Source organism: Osmerus mordax, chromosome 8 (assembly GCF_038355195.1).
Source record: "Osmerus mordax isolate fOsmMor3 chromosome 8, fOsmMor3.pri, whole genome shotgun sequence".
NCBI lineage: Eukaryota > Metazoa > Chordata > Actinopteri > Osmeriformes > Osmeridae > Osmerus > Osmerus mordax.
Window position 1 is genome coordinate 1,220,980 of NC_090057.1, and position 20,916 is coordinate 1,241,895.

General features: G+C 40.3%; 1 protein-coding gene across 1 annotated transcript; it reads right to left on the reverse strand.

Moving 5' to 3' along the window:
* Nucleotides 1–18,316: 18,316 nt before the first annotated feature.
* LOC136947788 (5-hydroxytryptamine receptor 1B-like) lies at nucleotides 18,317–19,465 on the reverse strand. The gene has a single exon (XM_067241983.1). The coding sequence runs from the start codon at nucleotides 19,463–19,465 to the stop codon at nucleotides 18,317–18,319; it is 1,149 nt and encodes a 382-aa protein (XP_067098084.1).
* Nucleotides 19,466–20,916: the final 1,451 nt, after the last annotated feature.

Here is a 20,916-nt window from a genome sequence, read left to right on the forward strand (position 1 = left end):
CTATCACTTGAGATCACAAACCTCACTACCGGCTAATATAGATCCACATAGGATTAGGATCCCATTGTCTTAAGCCCAGTCACCATGGTGTGAATTCCAGCAGATCAATTCATTCTCTACGAATGTCAATAGCAGGTCATTTAAGCTGGAGGGAATTTGTCCATCTTTCCAAACGACATTGATTGTCCTCACGATGAACCACCTCATTTAGAGAATGAAGCCCTGCTTTCTGCTGTTTTATAGTCCGCCTACACCCCCTATCCCTGTAGAATCACACTTGCAGAGTAATCCTAGTTGATTTTCACTACTTAGTTTCTATATTTGAGGAAAACAAACATTAGCCCACTGAAAAATGAAGCATGCTCTTTGTCCCTCAATACTGTACTACTACTGTACAGGGACACTACAGTAGGATTCAGTTGTGGTTGGCAGAACCTTGTATGTTTTCATAATTGCATGAAGTACTGTGCGTACAGTGAAATTCAGAAAATCATTTGATTATCAAAACCAGGAAAATGCTATCTTAAAGTCTGGATAAGAATGGAAGCATCTTAAGACAGAGTCCATGCTATACAATGGTGACAACACTATGTTTACATTAAAATGACTGTACAGTTGTTCTATTTGATGTTAGGAGAGTTCACTGAGTTCTCCAATTTGAGGGTTGAAAGTTTATCTTATTTTGCCTTATCTGAGGTCATATTATAATTCAAACTCCCAAATGTGTTTTATCAATTGTCTCACAAAGTAGTTCATGTTTGCCTGTGCCTGTGGACGGACCACATAATTTTGTCTTTAATTAGGAAGGACTTTCCAGATGGAAACTTGTTTTTCGTTCCATTAACTGGAGAGCGGAGGATGTTTGATACAGCAGTAGACTACATGCCTTCAGGTGTATTAAAAGTAGGGTACCATGAGATAAACTTTACGACTATTAACCCTTTTGACTCCTTCCCACGGAGGTTCGTACCTCTTAGCTTGTAGTAAGCTTGATGGCTGGCGATGACCTCATTGATGGTTTCCTGTGGACAGATTCTCACCCCGGAGTGGAAAATTGCAGACCTCTTTGTTCGTTGTCTCTCCAAGTCAAAGACTGTGTGGACATTAGCCGTCTGTTTGGTTGTCCTCAAAAGCTGAACCAAATGCATTGAGTTGACAGCCTCTCTCTGTGCCCTGAAGTCTCCTCTTCTTCTCTCTAACAGCAACGATCAAAGATAGGATGGAGTAAGTCTAGAATGACACCAAAGCTCGCAACATGTTTTCTCTAATTAAAAAACAATTTTAAATTACATGATTTGCAGTATTTGTTGTTACATCAGTCCCAATTACACCATAATCTCCTTTCAGGAGATTGCCTTTTTATTGACTAGTTATCCAACCATCACAGAAAACAACAAGCACTTCTAATCTACTGTGGATTGATTTTGGCTACACAATTTAGATACAGTAATTCTGCTTATAGTTACCATATAATCACTTCAGACAACGACAGACATTCTTTTATCAGCTATAAATGCTTTATATAACTGGGCATTAAAGCTGACCTTTGGTCTAAAGTCTCAACCATAGCATGATGCAAGGCATAATCACGTCACTCTAAGCTGGTGCTAGTATGTTATGCAATCACAGCAGGTTTTCCTTTTCTTTACCATCACCATTAAGGTTGAGTGTGAGAGCTATTGGCTTCAAGAAATATGGTGTGTTCGCAGGTATGCTTGAGAAGCAATCTGATTCATTAGGTATTGTCAACCCAACCCAATCAAAATCCTCTGTACAGTATAATTGAATGGGATGTTCTGTACATGACAGTAATACAGTGTGATATGTTTTATGAGTGGTGCATGCTCTGATCCTAAACACTCAGGAACAAACACAAACTCCTGATATTTTCAATGTAATCAGCCGTGACAAACTTGATTTGATCCTCTATTGGTGCTCATTTTAAACCTGAAGTAATCTGAAGGTTGCCAGTTCGATTCCCGGCCGTGTCAATTGACGTTGTGTCCTTGGGCAAGGCACTTCACCCTACTTGCCTCGGGGGAATGTCCCTGTACTTACTGTAAGTCGCTCTGGATAAGAGCGTCTGCTAAATGACTAAATGTAAACCTTTCGACAACAACAAACTGTTCCAACTGTTGGAAGGAGAAACACAATCTTTTCTGACCTTGAGGTTTAGAAAGCGCTGTGGATCCTTGATCCAAACCTGATCTTACCTTGCATTCCAAAGGCCTGTAGACCAAAGAGAAATAAGACCGTCAAGAGTCCCCATTTCCAAGGCATTTTGGAAGCGTTGTGTTTCTCAAGAATAACAATTACAATCCAGGTGTGGTGTCCTTTATCTCATAAAGACCCCGTGAATTCCTCCATGGTCAAGAGGGATCACAGGTCTGTGGGCGTCGGTTCTTCACGCACAGTGGTGAATGCTCATCTAGGCTTGGACTCCTTTTCCCTGCCGATGGTCGCGACGTCCAGGATGTTGTGTGATGGACATGGCTGGAGATGAGATGCTGACAGAGAAGGGCCCACAGAAGGATTGTGGATGCTTTCAAAGTGTGACAAGAGTGACAGGGTTAAAAAAGTAGGCACTGTTTCGGGAATAATCTGTTTATCTACTGCTCAGACATAATCCGTCTTTACCCCATGGGCCCAGCAGCACCGGCCTCATCCTGTTAGTGGCTTTCTGGGGGGGAGCATCTGTCACCCCAGGGCCATCCTTCCCCTGGCCTGGCTCTCTCTCCCACCTCCAAGCTGAATTCCAGCCTCACCCGCCAGAATCCACCAGACCCAACACAGCCACCCTCTCCAAATTTCTACCAATCTGCCCAAGCTTCGCTGGCACTCCGCATGCACAGCTTTAAGTAAGCTCTTAGCAAGACAATGTGTTCTGTTGCTCTTTGGGCAGTACTGGATGGGACAGCAGTGTGTGTCAGATGGTGTTGTGTCTCCTCTGAGGTTTAGGGCAGGAACTCCAATGGTGGATTTGCTCCCCCGCTCCAAGGAACAGGATTGTCTGGCAGCGGTGTTAGTAGCCTCTTGGTGCCTTAAGTCTTCTAAGGATGTGTCCTCATGAACTGTGACCCATTTGATTGGGATGAGTAGGGGAAAGTTGAAGCCGTTTACGTCAGCGAAAGATCAAACATCACCTATGTAACAGCACAAAGAAAATGTGCTCGGTCAAAATAGAACTACAAAAATAACCCAAATATTTGCATTTCCAATTACAAGTTCATGCACTTCATCTAATCCCTCACATTAGAGAATGTGTCACCGTAATTGTGCTGAAACTTTATCTCACCTCTATCAACAGCATTCTCTCTATATAGATTTCTGGTGGTAGTGGGTCTCTCATTGAAGTGCTAAGATAATGAGTCAGTGTTCTGGCTTTCATGTTACATTTAGCATTGTGGGGACCACCCACTCTAGAACACTGTTGACGTTTGATGAAGTACTTCTGAGACCAACTCTATTTATATTCAGAGACGGCAGTCATTGCCCTATTCACAAAGGCATCAGACAAAATGGAAATGAATCTTTAACAAAAGGAAGCGATAAGCAAGAATCTCAGATTGCAGCCAATTTCACAAATTGGGTGACATGTTAATTTGCCTTCAAAAAGACTCTTTCATCCAGGCATTTTGTTGCTGACTTTTGCAGATTTTTCACAAGATCAAAATTAGCTGCTTTGTTTCTTATGAGAGAACCCTGAATTTCGTTTTTGAAATCTTTGTGTACCACACTCAGGTCCAGTTCTTCACAGAATACTGTTGAAAGTTCATACAGTTGCTCTGTTAAAAAAAATAAACAAGGTTTATTAGGTCTGCACTCTGTTGAAACTCTCTATTACTTATACGAAGTTAAACAGTGTTCTGTTTTTAATTGCACAACCCTGTAGTAACTAACAAGCCAGTTAACTAATCAGCACAGTTCCCAGAGGACAGCAACCAAGTGAACCATAACATGATCTGTGGAAGAGTATAATACTGTAACATGGATAATCCATTCAATTTAGTCCCACAAGCCTCTCCGCCTAACCCTTAATATCTAAAAAATAAAGCTTAAAGCCCTATGCGTAAACAAAGGTCGCCGTGAATGGAGGTCAAGTGACTTTGACTAAAGGAAGAACAACTGGACAAGATAATCCTATTGTGGATTCCCATTCAGACTGGAGATCAAGTCTGACGTGGCTTCACAGCTGGGTGTCTCTGTAGCCTGCACGGTGTGGTGGAGTGGGGTGTTCTGATTGGCTGGCGGGTCTCTTAGCGAGGAGGGAATGAGGTCAGGGGCTCCGAGGATCGAGATGTCTTGGCTGTCTCACTCAGAGGAAGTCCAAAGACAAGCCACCCTTCGAATCAGAGAAAGTGTTAGAGCTCATCCAGAAGATGCTAACAATGACACATTGTTCTATTCTGAGGAGGCGTGGAGTCAGCACATGATGCCAATAAAAACAAAGTATGATCAGTTGCTTAGTGTCGTCTTGTCCGAGTCTTTTCAAGGGTCGTTAAATCTAAATCTGATTTGAGTTCATAGTGCCACAAGCTACAATATAACCTGAGGCTGTGTAAATCCTTTGCTTTGTTTCCCTTAAGCTGAAGCTCAGTCACAAATCCTTTGATTGCCTTTAATAATCCTATATGTTAGTATAGGCTGCAAAGTAATTTTTGGACACCGTTTCCAGAGTCTGGCACTGTACCTAATTACCACAGACAGGGCAAGATACTTATTGCCAGTCTTGGAACACTGCACAGAATAAAGAGGATCAGAAATCCTCAGCTCTTTCAGGGGTCCATTGTAAACTGACATCACGCATTGCTTGTGTCATGTTACTTTAGGTAGAGCCATTCTCATTGTAGCCATGGTTTGAAGGGATTTATGGTCAGCCCCATAAAAAAATATTTTTTTTAACACGTTGCACACTCACTTAGGCCTTTAAGTTCTATGTAAAGTCCAATGCCTTTCAATATAACGTACATGAATCATACAATATGCCTTATCACCAACATTATACGCATATATGCGTAAGACAGGTAGACAATTTCACAGTACAATACATCACTAACAGATACAAGGCAAAATCCATGCTCTATAGAGATTCTACAAGGTTGTATCTTGATTTGTTTGGCACTTGAACAAAAAAAGCCCCCAGTTGTAGTAACAATGGCTTCCAGAAGAGGGCACACTTTTTAATTACAGACCATACTGTACACCTACAATCAGGCCGATGCACTACATCAGCTGATTCATATCAAAATACAAACATGGGTTTGGGTGATTTGCAGGTGACATGTAGGGTTTTGTGGTGACCATCAAAGTTTGGAGATGAATCCCCCACTGCCATGGAGAGAGAGAGGGGTGATGGAGGAGAGAGAGGGGTGATGGAGGAGATAGAGGGGTGATGGAGGAGATAGAGGGGTGATGGAGGAGATAGAGGGGTGATGGAGGAGATAGAGGGGTGATGGAGGAGAGAGAGGGGTGATGGAGGAGAGAGAGGGGTGATGGAGGAGATAGAGGGGTGATGGAGGAGAGAGAGGGGTGATGGAGGAGATAGAGGGGTGATGGAGGAGAGAGAGGGGTGATGGAGGAGATAGAGGGGTGATGGAGGAGATAGAAGGGTGATGGAGGAGATAGAGGGGTGATGGAGGAGAGAGAGGGGTGATGGAGGAGAGAGAGGGGTGATGGAGGAGAGAGAGGGATTGTGGAGGAGACATGATAAACTGCTTAGAATCACACCTATGACGGATTAGGTTATTTTCCACATGACCTTAGAATACGGATGGAGTACTATTTTTAAAGACGCTGCAATATATATTCCATCAGGGATTAACAGGGGTTATGCCCCTGAGAATGGGCATATAGTGGGAGAGGCTGGGGTGAGATTCTCAATAGGGTAGAGAAAATACAGGAACTGTTACGTCTAAAATATATCTTTCTCTGGGGGCTGTATTATGTTGATGCCTGTAGGCACAAGGCAGCCCCTAGTGACTCAAAACTCATATTCAAACCTTTTCTTCTAACAGTATTAAAGCTTCAAATTGTAAAGCTAAATATATGGTACGGTACTTTTCTGAAACGCAAAGTCGGCCTTCCACTCCTTCAGTTTGCTATGTTAGGAAAAGACTGAGGCAGACAGCAAGCAAGGGAGACGTCTAATGAGTTACAGATTATGCATTCTGTTTGGTAACTCTGTATCGAACGTAAGCCTGAACAACATGGAAAAATTTGACCGAAATCAAGGTGACCTAGGACGTTTCACAAGCGATCCATCTCATCTATGAACCTTTGAAGTCCCTCTGCTCACACACATATAAATCTTGTGGTTCTAAAGTTACATAATCCGAGTTAACTACTTTAGTGTTGACGCAGCTCAGAATGAACCCCCAGCAGGCTACGACCACATTGCATGTTCACATAATACAACAAACTTATCCTTAATGTCTGTTTGATATCAGCAAACAGGCCACACTTCTTCCATGACAATAATTATTAGTCAGATGGCTGAGCGGTTAGGGAGTCGGGCTATTAATCAGAAGGTTGTTGGTTCGATTCCCGGCGGTGCAAATGATGTTGTGTCCTTGGGCAAGGCACTTCACCCTACTTGCCTTGGGGAGAATGTCCCTGTACATACTGTAAGTCGCTCTGGATAAGTGCGTCTGCTAAATGACGAAATGTAAATGTAATGTAAATGTAAATTATTCATATAATGAAGCATGTGAGCACTGGGTCCAGTGTTTGAATACAAAGTGCAAAGAACTGTTCTTTATCGAAGGATGAATGCCGCAAAAAAATATTTAGCAAAGCTTGTCTTTCATCTACAAATCCAATGTAAATCACCTGGCCTTTTAAAAATTACCTTTCAAAATATGTCTGCGTGTAATAATAGTCAGTTCAAAATTAGCAATTTTTGATTAACACCTCAATAAATAAAAGAGAATATGTAAATCATAAGTACACCAAACAACAACATGAAATGCAAATGAAACAGATGATTGTTTATTGCATAAGGTGTGATATCAATGACAAAACAAGAAGTTATTCCCGTACGTGGGGGGTTCATTGTCTGCCCAGGGAGATAATTGCCGAGGGATCTGAATGGTGTAATTCTCAATTAAAGCTATGGCTGGAAAACTGAGGCTTCAGTTTACAATGGGTAGAGTTTAGAGATGAGTCCATCACTGTCAAAGCCTAATGAAGAAGGTCTCAATGAGCACAGACTTGTAATATATCTAATTAGGGATTTGCACCAAGATGATCTCTCATTAAAGTCAACGGTCCTGTTCCTAACAGATCTGACCTTGTAATGGGAAATGTCTACAGGCCCCTGGGACATTATACCGACAGAACATCAAAAGGTATTACTGGGTCAGGGTCTCTGGAAATGTGTCTAATTAAGAGAATGACAAGGTGTTAGAAAACTGCAATGCTATAGTACTGTAGCCTACCGTACAGCCAGTCAGACTTGTGAGTATCTACACGCTCTGATTTGTGATCTCTGGGTGGTGCTGTATGTGTGCTAGGGGGACATGGTGCTGTATGTGTGCTAGGGGGGACATGGTGCAACATGACACAACAGACTGCTTCATCCTCAAACTAACTCCTATGTTTTGCAACCACAACTGCCATATGCAAATATTGTGTTTTTTTAATAGAAAACCTGGGTGCAGTCCAGCGGATTTATTACACAAAGGGCTCAATGGAAGGGGATGAATTGTTAAAAAAGTGTCAAACTTAATTGAAATTCTTTAATCGGAATGAGAGCAGGCACATAACCATTGTGTATAATTTAAATCTTTGAAATGATAAAGGCCACTATCATACCCATTGAGTTGAAAAGCCCCCCAAAAATGCATTTAGTATCCTGTTAAGGGACCGATATTGTGAAGCTAGGCAGCGTTGTTGTCATAATGGGTTTGCATTATCATCTGTTGGTTCTTTATTTCTTGAGAGGCTGAATGAAATGAGCTACGTCTAAATTAGTCCTCTGTCAGTTCATTCAATTTCATATCTATTTAGACCTGGATGAGAAAGGTGGTTTGATTGGAATATGGATGATAGCACATTTCCTCTGAATTGGAGAGAGAAATTTCTGTTTTTAGACCCTGAATTTGTGTAGCACACTTCCTTCAGATACACAGATACTGTCAGCCCAGTTCCAAAAGGCTGTGCATTGACTCTGACCTCCATTCGCTTTCACATCAGTTTCACTCTTAGACTCCTCTAAATATCTCAAGCTGAATAGCAGCTATTTAAACTTGCAAAGGAACAGAGCTGCATAATTTTAAGTCTAACCTGAGAGGTTGTTAAATAAAATTAAATAGCAAGAATAGCTCTGTCTAAAATTATTATTTATCATTTTTATCCCACTCCTAACTCCTTCATGCCTCAACAGATACTGTTAAATATGTAGCCCAACTCACAAATGGAGTCATTTCTATTCAGGTAAAACAATTTTTGCCTTGACAGGACCAACAAATCCGAGACTGAAAGGTTGTTTAGTACTTTCCCCACGTACAGGCCTCCACTTCACAGCCTGCGCCTCTGAAAAACACTCAGTTATGAAGTCAGAGGGTTAAGCCACAGCTAACAGAAAGGTAAAAAGAAAAAAGACAACTTTTATGAGGAAGCGGAGTTCACCGTCCACAATAAACCAGAAAAGATCTAATCACAAAGCTTCAAAATAATGCTTTGTTGTATTTCTATATTTGAAAAATTTAATAATGTTTTGCTGATCCTTCGTTTAGTCTCTAAAAAATACAACGTTTTGTTCAGAGTCAGCAGGGTGTCATTGCGAATTAAGTTCTAGTAGCTTCCCTTAGATGGAACACATCCCTCTGTGTGGTAAAGGGTTGGAACAGTCTCAGAAACTGAACGTGGCTCCATAAATCACCCTAGTACAGGTGATAATGTAGCAGGAGCTAGAGACACCGGCTGAGTCTGTCAGAGCCCCCCTGGTGCAGCTCTCTGGTGTGTTTAAGCTAAGCATTAATAACTCATCTTCTGACTGCTGTGATCATGGGAGATAAGCTGAGGACTGTTGGTCACTATGATTCATCTCCAGCACTTTGCATTCTGTCAGTGAGAGTAATCGCAGCTCCTCTGGGGGCGGAGTTTAACGGAACTATAGGAGGAACCCTAACCCTTGTCTAGTCTGGCCTACTTTACTTTAGTGACCAGTTGAAAGCAGCACAGCAACTGAACTCCTGTGACAATGGTCAAACTATAATTCAGCCTGGACAAAACATGTCTCCACTCTTGTACGAGAACGCTGTTTCACTATAAACAAATTGAATTATACAATTTACCGGCCTTGAAATGGCAGTAAAAGTTCCTTTTATTTTGTCACTTACACTGAATTTGAATCAATTCTTCTGTGATAAGCCAAATAGCTAAGTGTCCTTGATAAACTTTAGCTGCACTAGCCAACAACTCTGGTCTGCAGCCAGTTCTGAGTGTTCTATAGAGGGAGATCAAAGGCTTTTGTTTTTTGCCAAGTTTTTGCCTGATCCATTCTATTTTGCATTGGTGTCGTCTTACATTGTTTACACAATCTAAAAATTGTGTATACCCCTGTACCGAGGAGAGGAGTATTGCAATTACTTGATAGCCTTTGAAATACTTTTGCACAAAATTCCAAAATGGCCTTGAAATATGGCTGTGTTGTTTTCTAATACAGATCCTCAAATTGGTGATGCTACTCTGGAGAAAATTGAATAATAATGAGAAACTCAACCAGGCACATGAACCCTGTAATGGTGTCATGAAAAAAAGTGTCATTAAATAATTAATGTAATAATGATGATTAGAATATTTATATTTGAAATTAAATATTTAGTAGGTTACTTAAGAAAAAAACACAAAGTGTAATTTCATCATTACAACATCAGTAAATTTAATTCATAATTCTCACGATTTTGCTATCACAGCCCTCCAAATTGCTGCAAGAGTGCTTGAGGAGAAACCAATCTCAGGAGCATTCTCTGGGTGGAGTGGTCAGCACAGATAAAAACAAGGCATTCAGTGAACTCTGGCATTTGTTTTACCACACCTTTTACAAAGAAGAATCAGAGCAGTTCAAAATGTTCTCCTTTCTGCTTTGCAGTCATCAAAAGTATAGCCTAACAACCAAGGTCATCAGTCAGTCATCACTGTAACTTAAAAGGTTACATCTGCTGTCTGAGTTAAAATACTGAAGAAATATCAAATACATCGGCTACTTTATGGTTGTTTGATCTGTCAAGGTGCCTCAATGTTAGAAAACGTAAGTCATTGCATCAAAAATGATATGTAAAAGTCTTGATATTTCCATGTTTTAATCAGGAACTTTAAAACATTTATCGGATCAGAGGTGTGGAAAACATTGAAATTCAGAGGTTGCAGTATCGACGAGGTATTATTGAAAAAGGCTAATATCGCCGGAAGCAACAAAGCAGTTCAGCAAGTGAGCGCCTGATGCAACCGACCTTCAAAAAAAACCTATATTAAAATATGTTTATACATCGTTTCACACATTTCAAACAAGCTTATTTACAAAACGACAGCCCGTAGAAATGAATCGTGATCAAAGTTGACTTTCATGTTCTTTAGCGTTAGACCTATCATGCTTGACTTTCAATGACAAGCAAAGGCATGGTGTTGTTTGCCCCACTAATGAGTGTTTGCTGCCCAAGTTCATCTGTATGCTAGAAATGTGGCCTCTCTCTGAAATATTGATACCTCTACCCTTCCTTTATAATCTCAGAGATGCAATTGTGCAGCATAGGCATGGGGCAGTTAATGAAATTACATTCTTCCATAGCACTGAAGCGCAATTTATTATTTAAATTCTGTTTCAGCTGACTGGTACTATATTTGCATGAGACAGAAAATTAAAGACTAGCAGAAACATTGTAGCCTTGTAAAAATGCTGGAGGACAGTGTAGATATCTCTGCTTTAAGAAAGAAAAAAAGCCTTGGTGAGGCTTCTTGTGAGCTCAAGATAATGAGACTTAAAAGACTTGTGTGTGTCTATCAAAGACTAGCTCGTTAAATTCATGTATGGTGTTTTGCATTGTCAAACAGACCTTTGCAGTCTTATGTGATAGGCAAGGCAGCAGCTCAACTGATATATTTAGTTCTCTGGATGACAGGCTAAAATGCTCATCTGACAAAAGATACAGTACATTTTCTGAATGGTCACAGACAGAAAATCATGTCTTGTCTTAACACTATACAGGAAATGTCAAAACAGACCAAATTTTGTTCTACATGGTTACATGCAAAAACATCCCATGGCAACAACTGACATGAAGAACAATTAAAATCAAGAACAAAAATGTATATACTGTAATCAAACACGGAAAGTATGACACAACCAATGCAAAAACGACTAGAGTGAGCAGACGATATAAAACTATAAAGAGGGAATATTTCCGCCTCTTTCCTTGCAGCAGAAAATCATCTAATCTTCCCTTAGTTACTACAGAAGCTATCCTCCCATACTGCAGACAAGACGCAATCCATGACATCAAATCAAACAGCTCAGGAATACAAATAATACAGCAAACTTGAATATCTAAAGCTACCATATCTTTTAGTTGTTAACAAATAATGGCATTGTGTATAAAATTGAACGACCTAAACCTCTTCCTCTTGCAGGTTACCACGGTTATAGTAAAAGAAAGGCCCAGGAGTGTAAACGCACGGATCCAAGCCCAAGTCAGATCCCTCTAAGAACATGATGTTATTAGTGTTTTGGTGATGAGTTTTGTGTGGACAAACAATCACGTATGGACCGAACTGGTCCTATTATGTTTGGGATGGCTCTGAAGTATTCAGTCAGTACGTTAGTGTCAGAACGCTTGAGAACTAAACAATTGACAAAAACATTCAATTTTTCTTGCATCATCTATGTTGGAGTGAAGCCGACAAATCTACAAGTCAAACACGACCATCTAAATTTAAGATAAATTGGCAATGTAGGTGCGATAAGAAAGGATAACAACAGTGTAAGCCATGTTTATCTAGTGAAAGTTACACACTCATTTAGTTAATAGTTACATTCCGTACTGTGAAATGCAATAGTATAGAAGTTATTATGGAGGTTATCAACAAAAAAGACCTTGGGATCCCAATTCAATAATATGTCCTTTTGGAATCATGAAATTAATGACTAGAAAAAAATCCTTCTTGACAAACAGTTCAACCTTTCTCCCCGGGATCATAAACAAGTGGTGTTGAGGAATCATGACTTAATCAATTTGGCTCATCAATGCCCCTTCAAAAGATAATGATGCTGTCAATTCCGGAATCAAGACTGCATATTGAAGTAGATATCTATGGTGTGATGAGTAGATCTGCATTTTGAATAATCACCATCTCGGAAATCCAACAAAGAATAATCGGGTCATTTTCAAAGTCACAAGGATTAATGCCTAGGATAATAATGCCATGGGAAACAATTACGCTAGGATAATACACAAAATCTTGTGCACCAATTGAAACTGTAGCCTACCGGAAGACCAGGTTTATTTAAAGATGTGAAACTATATCAAGCAAAAATCCATTTCAGAAGCTGGGTTCAGACAGGTAAATCTTGACATTTAGTGAGATCCAGAATCTCTGGCCCAGCCAACTCAAACACCCCAGTCTTCCTTTGTGAGGCGAGGGACATTATGCAGAGACGTACCTCAGCTCCTGCTTCTTATTCCAGGCCAGTACCTGTAAAGCACTGGGACACTGCCACCCTGGAGCAGCCCAAATCTCCCAGGAGATATTAACTTCCAAGGAAACCATATCTTTGAAAAAAAATCGCCCCAAAAAATACAAACTGCCATACAGCTACTTGGAGAGGAATGATTGGATGTTCCAATCTGCTATTGATTCTTAACTTCAATCGACAACAGAAATAAAGTTCCTGGGTAGAGGATGTTTATTACGGACAATCATTGGTGTCGTGGAGACTGGGAAAAGGGTCTTTACATAAAACATTACATCTCTGGTCTCTGCATTTGTCGCTCCCATCATTTGTAGGCATGAGTAAATATTGCAGTGGAAAAGCATGTTATTGAGCCATCATCAAATATTGAGTTCAGAGAGGTGGCTATTTGAATTTCACCAGGAGCAGCGTAATAGAAGAAGAGGCCAAATTCTGCTATGTACAGACAGAATGAGATGACATTTCAGCAAATAAAACAAGTGTCAGGCTATTCAGATGAGATTTTCAAGGAATAAATCACAAAGCATTTATAGCCATCATCATACCAATAATTTCACCTTGAGTGGTTTGTATTACATTTTAGATTTCTCTGAAACGCTGCTATACAAATCTTTCCATAAATGATAGAAGACCTCTAGCTTCAACATCATCTTCTAGGCATTCAATTCTACATGTCACTGATGTAAGTGTGCTCATGTCATATTCATGATTTTCTATAATGCCATCATTGTTGGAAGGGAATGTGTTTTTTTTTCAAGGTAATATCTTCTTGATTCTGCAAACTTTCAGTATTTACCTTGTTCATTTTCTTGTCGTGTGTCGTACATTGGCTTTATTCTATGCCTTTGTAATACAGTCGTTAATCTGAGCGATCTGAACATGCTTTTCAAATGCATAAATTGTATTTGAGCTTTCTCTATCTCTATGTTTCCAACAGACAACGATGAGTTATTTATGAGTTACTCTATGAGTTTCCCTCATACAGTCATGTCAAATAGCTATGACAGCAGTACCCTGTATCTCCATGTCAGACACAGGTCATGCATGTGAAAGAGACACACAGAGGTCACAAACTCCCTGTTTGTCAGCACTGCACAGCTTCCTAGCCAGAAACACAGCCTGGCGCCCCTGTGAACATGAAATGATACAGAACGTAAATAAATAATCACAAAGGAGCACGCTGTTCGCCTGAGCCTCACTTGTTTTCATCAGCTCCACACACACGGAAACAGAGTTAATTTAGACACTTGGGATTTCTCTCTTTAATGGCATTACATCAAGCACCCCCCATTTAAACAGGCCTGGTAATTATGAGAAACAATGTGGTTTTTTGGCCGCTGCAGAAATCAGGAGGCCAAGGGGGACTTGACAGCCTACTTGAGCTCATCCAATCTTCAAGAGAGGCTTTATGAGACATCGTAGGCTACTGCTTGGTAGGGGCTCTATTCGCCAGATGAATATACAGTGTGTGTTACTGTCGAGGGTCTTGTTCCAAAGACATGGGGATGGGATGTTTAAACTTAGCAGTCTGGGTATTTGAGCCATAGATATATATAAAGGGTAGATGTCTCGTCCGCGTTGCCAGACAACGGAGTTGCTACAGTCAACTCGCTCACCCATAACATTGTGTTGATGCTACATGTACTTTTTAAATGACCATAACTTTTCAACCGATTTTTAAACGGTTTGGTTTGTTATCAACGTCAGAGATGTCGTTATGCCACTGCATACTTCTATTCTATTTTTTTTTTTATAATATAATTATTCAGTACATGTAGCATCAACACAATGTTATGGGTGAGCGAGTTGACTGTAGCAAGATGGCCGCCATGTGGGGACGTTCTTGACTCCGCCGTAAGACATCTAGTCTTTATATATATCTATGATTTGAGCAACCCAGTTCCCATGGGTTAGCATGTTCATATCCACTCTTCCATTAGCTTTGGTGTCCTGGCTTCATGTGTGCTATATTTTGTGTCAAAGTGACCCAGTCACTTTGACACAAAATATGTACCTCATATATCGTCCAAGGCTAAGAATTGACAGCAGACAGAAAGAAGAAATAGAGAGAAAGAGACAGTGAGAGTCAGAGAGAATGAGAGGGAGCAAGAGAGAGCAAGAGAGAGAAACAAAGAATGTGGCACACACACACAAGCAAACAAGTTCTGTTTTGTGCCGTACACCTGTGGTGGCTCAGAGCTTAGGGAAAAACTACAGCATGTCAAAAGGTGTTTTCCCCTTCTGTCCTTGCTGCTGGAATTGAGCTGAAATTAATATGTATGTTGGTGGTGCACGATGAGCCATCCACAGCTGAATATTTGATGTAAACATAAGAAGAGGCTTTGCATAAGGAAACACTGATGTCTTCTGACGGGCCGCTCAGCAATCTAAGACGTCAGATTGCAGAAGCAAAACAGGAGGATGGGAGAGTTTGAAATGTTTCCCCTGCTGTGAAAGTTGTGGCAGCAGGTATGGAATGGCCTGTTTACATATGATGAGTTGCACATATCTATATGAGCTTCCATTTTTTAGATCTTTAACCCTCGTGCTGCCTTTGGGTCACATGACCCAAAGATTCATAACGAACCATTGTTGTGTTTACCCAATTTTACCCAATACAAAAACAAATAAAAATAATTTTCTTTTAACCATTCCAATGTGGGGGGGTCTGAGACAGCCCGACAGTTAAAAGAAAATGCTTCACTTTGTTTTTGTATGAGGTAAATTTGTCGCAATACGACGGTGGGTCACAATGACTGATGGGTCAGAATGACCCGAAGATAACACAAGGGTTAATTTGGTTTGATCTGTCATTAGTGCAAAGATGGGGCCACTCAAGGGGACCAGATAAGTGAGATCTGTTTTACAGTCAAATTTGGTGTGGAACATTAACATGTAATTGTGGAGACTAACTTGCAGATGGATCATGTTGCTTAGGCTACACAGTTTGATATTGTTCTAATGATTCATATTAATAATTATTCATATTCCTTCATCTCTGTATCCCTGGCACATCAGCATGGCTGCCTCTTCAGAAAACGTAAGAGTTAAAACAGCAGGATTTCTAGTTATGGTTCCTCCATCACATTCCAATCTCTCACTAACTGGAAATGTAAAGACAAACAACTGTCAAACTGAAGTCAAGATGCTTAATGCTGTTGATAGGATAGCCTACCTAAAGCAGGACGCTATGAACATAAGCCGGGCTTGTGATCTCAGTGTTCACGCCCTTCTCAGCTCCCTGAGGGATTCACGCATCGATGTGAAGTGGAGATTCATAACTTCCTGGCAGAGTTGAACTCTAGCACAGCGATCAGTTTCACACTGCTCATCTCACGTAGAATCAAAATGTGTAAAACCTTCACTTGTTCTCATCTCCCAAAGCAACATACAAAGATGATGTATTCTTTGTAATCACTGGCTTGATTATTCAATTTCTGACTCGCCATTAGGCAATGGACTGAAAAGCAAAACATGCATCTGTTGCATGTCATGCATACTGTAATTAAGACTGTATGATTACATTTAGGCCAACAGCTGAAGTGTAAGGTATTGGCAACACAAGCGAAGTATAGAGTAGCATTCAGGATAGATAACCGTCATCATGCATCGCTTAGCAGGGAACGATGAGTTCAGTACAATGGAGGAAAACACAGGACTGGGCGAGTGTGGGTGTAAGGGTTACATCATTTAGGAAACACTGAGAGAGGTTGACTGGCATGTCTCCTAAGCTCCAGCTCTGAAGCTGGAGAAGAGACGCAGAAGATCAGCCATCTGTCCCTCCATCACTGAGATACGGTGACACCACACATCACTCTCATCCATCACTCTCATCCATCGCTGTCATCCATCACTCTCATCCATCTCTCTAGATCTGTATGCCAGCCATGTGCTTTTTTCTCTTCTTCTTCAGAAAGACACTACTGCGACTGTGGAGCTGCCACGCAATACAGCAAGGAACCATGGAAACAGTAGTCTTACATTTGCGCGTCATCGATCTCAGATGGAAAGCAGGATATTCATTATGTGTCTGTGTAAGAATAATATAACATTTAAACTTTTATTGCATGGAAACAGTGCCATCAAGGGACATTTTATTTTATTTTGTTTTTAAACATAATGCAGGATGTCAATGTAATCTGATCCAGGAAAGACTAAGATATGCTCACCGCATATCTCTCTCTGACTGCAAGCTATTTGTGCTACACATTATTACCAGCACAACTCAATAACATTCATTTACCCTTTACTGCCATCAAAACATCAGCTCTAATTGGAAACGTATTACTGTCACATTTGATATGTACATTCCACTGTAACAGTTCCGTCCCCCTTTTCTTCTGAAGGAAAATGTCCATACCCTCAATATTCCATAGACCTTTTATTTATTGTATTCCACAACAGCAGCAGTGATCAGTGCTCTACTGGGGTTGGGCTTTAACCCACAGAGCCAGATAAATTACAGTGCATTGTGCAGAGAAGCTTTATTATACAGCAAAAGCTACCTTTGATGAAGCATCGTTCTCATTCAGTGGGCCCACCGTAAACCCTGAATGTACCATATGAAACCAAATGATCATACTTTTCTTTTCTTTTTCACAAGCAGAGAACACACAACTTAATAATAGTAAATTTTCATAAAACTAACTTTGAACTTTATGGTTAATGTCTTGCTCTTCACTGTACCTCGCAGCGGTTGAGCTCTATTGCATTGTACTGGCTTCTCTCGATAGTATAGACTCATATTAAGCATATATTCTTTCTTCGCATGATAGTACATGCAGACCGATAATGGAATGTACTCTATGGACAATTTGAAAGCTTTAAAAATGATGGTGGGTGGTGATATTTGAATTGTTTCACAATAGGCTCTGTTTAATCTGTGGTACAATTGACAATTGAGTGTAATTATACAAACCGTATTCTGTGATGCCCCGTGGGCTTGCAATGGTTTGATTGCATCCACAGGTCAAGCTCCTTAACAAAATATAACAAATATAACATAAATAATGTACACACACTGTACATACACTTTACAATGCATACAGATACATTGAGCTTTGTATGGAGTCCAATTTGAGTAAACATTACTCACAATGTAAAGACTATTTACATGACAATTATGAGTGTTAGTCCTCACACATGATCTCTATCTGTTTAGCTAAATGTCATCCGTGTCTCTATAAAGCAGGCACATCTGATTTTTTTTAATCAAGAGGTCTTAGGCACGAAAATATTTGTGCTGTTTTTCAGAGGATTGGCCTTAAGAATCCGTTAGTTATGCCGAACCATCTGCAGCTACCGCACTATTTCAACCATTAAAGGATGAGATCAATTGTTTGGAGAAAAGATTTGGCGGATAATTGCATATCAACAAATGCAACAGCATAACAGACACAGGCCAAGGATGTTGGACATTTTACATAATGGCAGTGAAACAGAAGAATACATTCTTATAAATTTGGTGCTGCCAAATTACCATGTTAATTAAAGACCACTGGCTACTTCAGAAAAAACACAGTATTTTTTACTATAAAAAAGCATGCATCCTCTACATTATAGATGTTGAGTGGTTTAGCAACTTTTATATCGAATACACCTCTTTTTACCTATTTGATATTACCAATTTCAGGACCTGCAACATTTAAAGCGAATGAGTTTATGGAAAGCTTTCTTGAAATCTTCATTTGACATGGTGTAAATAATAGGGTTAATTAGAGAGTTCAGGTAGCCCAGCCATGTGAATATGTCAAATAATTCTGGATGAAAACATGAATCACAAACAGGAACTAATAAAGTGTAAATGAAAAACGGGAGCCAACATATGATGTAGGCACCGAGAATTATTCCTAAAGTTTTTGTAGCTTTTCTCTCTCTGGCTGCAGATATCCTCTTTTTTTCTAGAAGCGCGTCAGACACGGTGACTTTCACCTGGTTTAGATTTGCAGTGGATGTAGTGTCACAAGAGCAATTGTCGTTAGTTCCGTAGTTAAGAGATGAAGTCGATGCAACTGAACCTGGCGAGTTTGTAATCAAATGTGCTGAGGTCAGTCTTTTTCCAGGTTTGGAAGGCGACTGTTTCAAAATTCTCTTTCTGGCTTCCACATAGATCCTGCCGTAGAGGGCTATAAGTAGCAATGTGGGAATATAGAACGCTCCAAAAGTTGAGTAAATTGTATAGAAAATATGGTCAGTGTTCACGTTGCAACTGGTTACCTCCTCAGCTTTGACCTGACGCCAGAAGAAGGGCGGAAGAGATATTGAGATCGCAATAACCCAGGCTGTGGCGATCATTCCCGCAGCGCGCGCTGGAGTGCGCTTCTTGGAGTATTCAACAGCATCTGTTATTGCCCAGTAACGGTCCAGAGCAATCACACACAGGTGAAGAATAGAAGCGGTGCAGCACGTTATGTCTGAAGACAACCAAATATCACAAATAATTTGACCCAGAGTCCAGGATTGGCACACCGTGTACAGTGCACTTATTGGCATCACTAATATCGACACTAAAAGGTCTGTAAGAGCAAGAGAAGCAATCAGAAAGTTTGCAGGGGTGTGCAGTTTTCTAGATTTATATATAGTGGCAATAACAAACGCATTTGATAAAGTCGTTGCAAAAGTTAGTAGAGATAACGTAACAGCTAAACCCACTTGGAAAGCTAAACTAGACTCGTTCTCTTCTTTCGACGTTAAAGTCCGATTTGTATCGTTGGTTGAAATATTAAAAAACTCTCCATAAACAACAGATGTTGGCTTTAAGTGACTAGAGTGCTCCATCCCTCGATGCGCTTGATAGATGTCATCTAGCTTCAAAAGCTGATTGCTTATCCAACATAAAACGTTGCATTTTTTGTCATCTTCTCAAAATCAAACACCGCTCCATCGTCATTGGTGTCCATTTGATGCACGTTGATTTTCCAAAAATTAAACGAATAAATGTTTTTCGGTTGTCTCTGAAATATCCTTTTTGACGTGACTTTCCATTATTTTACATTTATGGTTTCTGCAACAGTTCTGAGGAAAACCAATTGTTCCAAAAAACTATTCTACCAATATTTACTGCGATACATTTTCACGATAAAAGTGCATTGAAAAATTATAAACGCGCTGAAAGTGGTAAAAATCATCACCTCGTCATGTCGCTTTCAGTCCAGCGTTAGTTGTGCGGCACTTAAGAAGTTCGGCGCGGACGAGGCATCTCACTGGTTTTATACTGAACGCACTGCAGAATACTGTCAGATATAACACTGGCCCTCTCCCTCTCATCACTCCGACTGAGTGGTTTCATCCACTGGGTCATAAAGCCCTTGGATTCTGTCTATGCAGCCTAAATGCTAAAATAAGCATAGCCTACATTCTGACATAATAACAAATCTATAGGCAACGCGGCATTTTTTCACATGATGTCAGTAAAAGACAAAGTGAGTGTGTGTGTGTGTACACAAGGCGGGGATTTTTGGTTTTGTTTCTCCTTCATATGTAATATACATAATACACATGAACTAGTAGCTTTTCAACAGCTTTGAAAAGGTCTCCGTATATATGTCTGCAGTCGGGAGACTAATCCAAGAGAAGTTTGTCTTTTGCCACCGACATGCGCAGTTGAGCCTGCTTGACGTCGTGTGACGTAGGTGATAATTGGTCTATATCCACTCATTCACAGAGTAGGCCTACTCGTGCGACCCCGCTTCACCTTTTTCACTTTAGCTATCCAGAGCTAGCTCAGTGCTAGCTTTGATCAACCGAACACTAAGGCTAGCCACCTAGTCACTGACATCATCCACCTTCATTTGCGATAATGAGACACAATTCGCATCTATATTGCCTATATAGTAATAAACCAACTAACTAACCTACTAAGCATTTAAGTAATGTTATAGTTTAGGTTAACTTGGAAATATCGTTGAATAACAAACTGATCATCATAGCTAGTAGCTAACAACCTGGTGATAATCTGGAAGATGAATGGCGATTTGGCGCGAGGTTCGGGAGCTCAAAGTAAGCAGTAAAGTTGCTAATTAGTTATCAAGGTTTGAAACTTACTACAGCAAGACCTGCCTGAAACGGATTACAAAATCCATGTGTCCAGTTGTTTCATAAGATAAAGTGTGTTCAAAGAAAGATCTGTCTTATGGTGTGTAGAAATACGTTAGCTAGCTACTAAGACATAAAAGAGGTTTCAACAAACGATGTATAGGCTACCATACTAATGTAATGTATTTCATAAA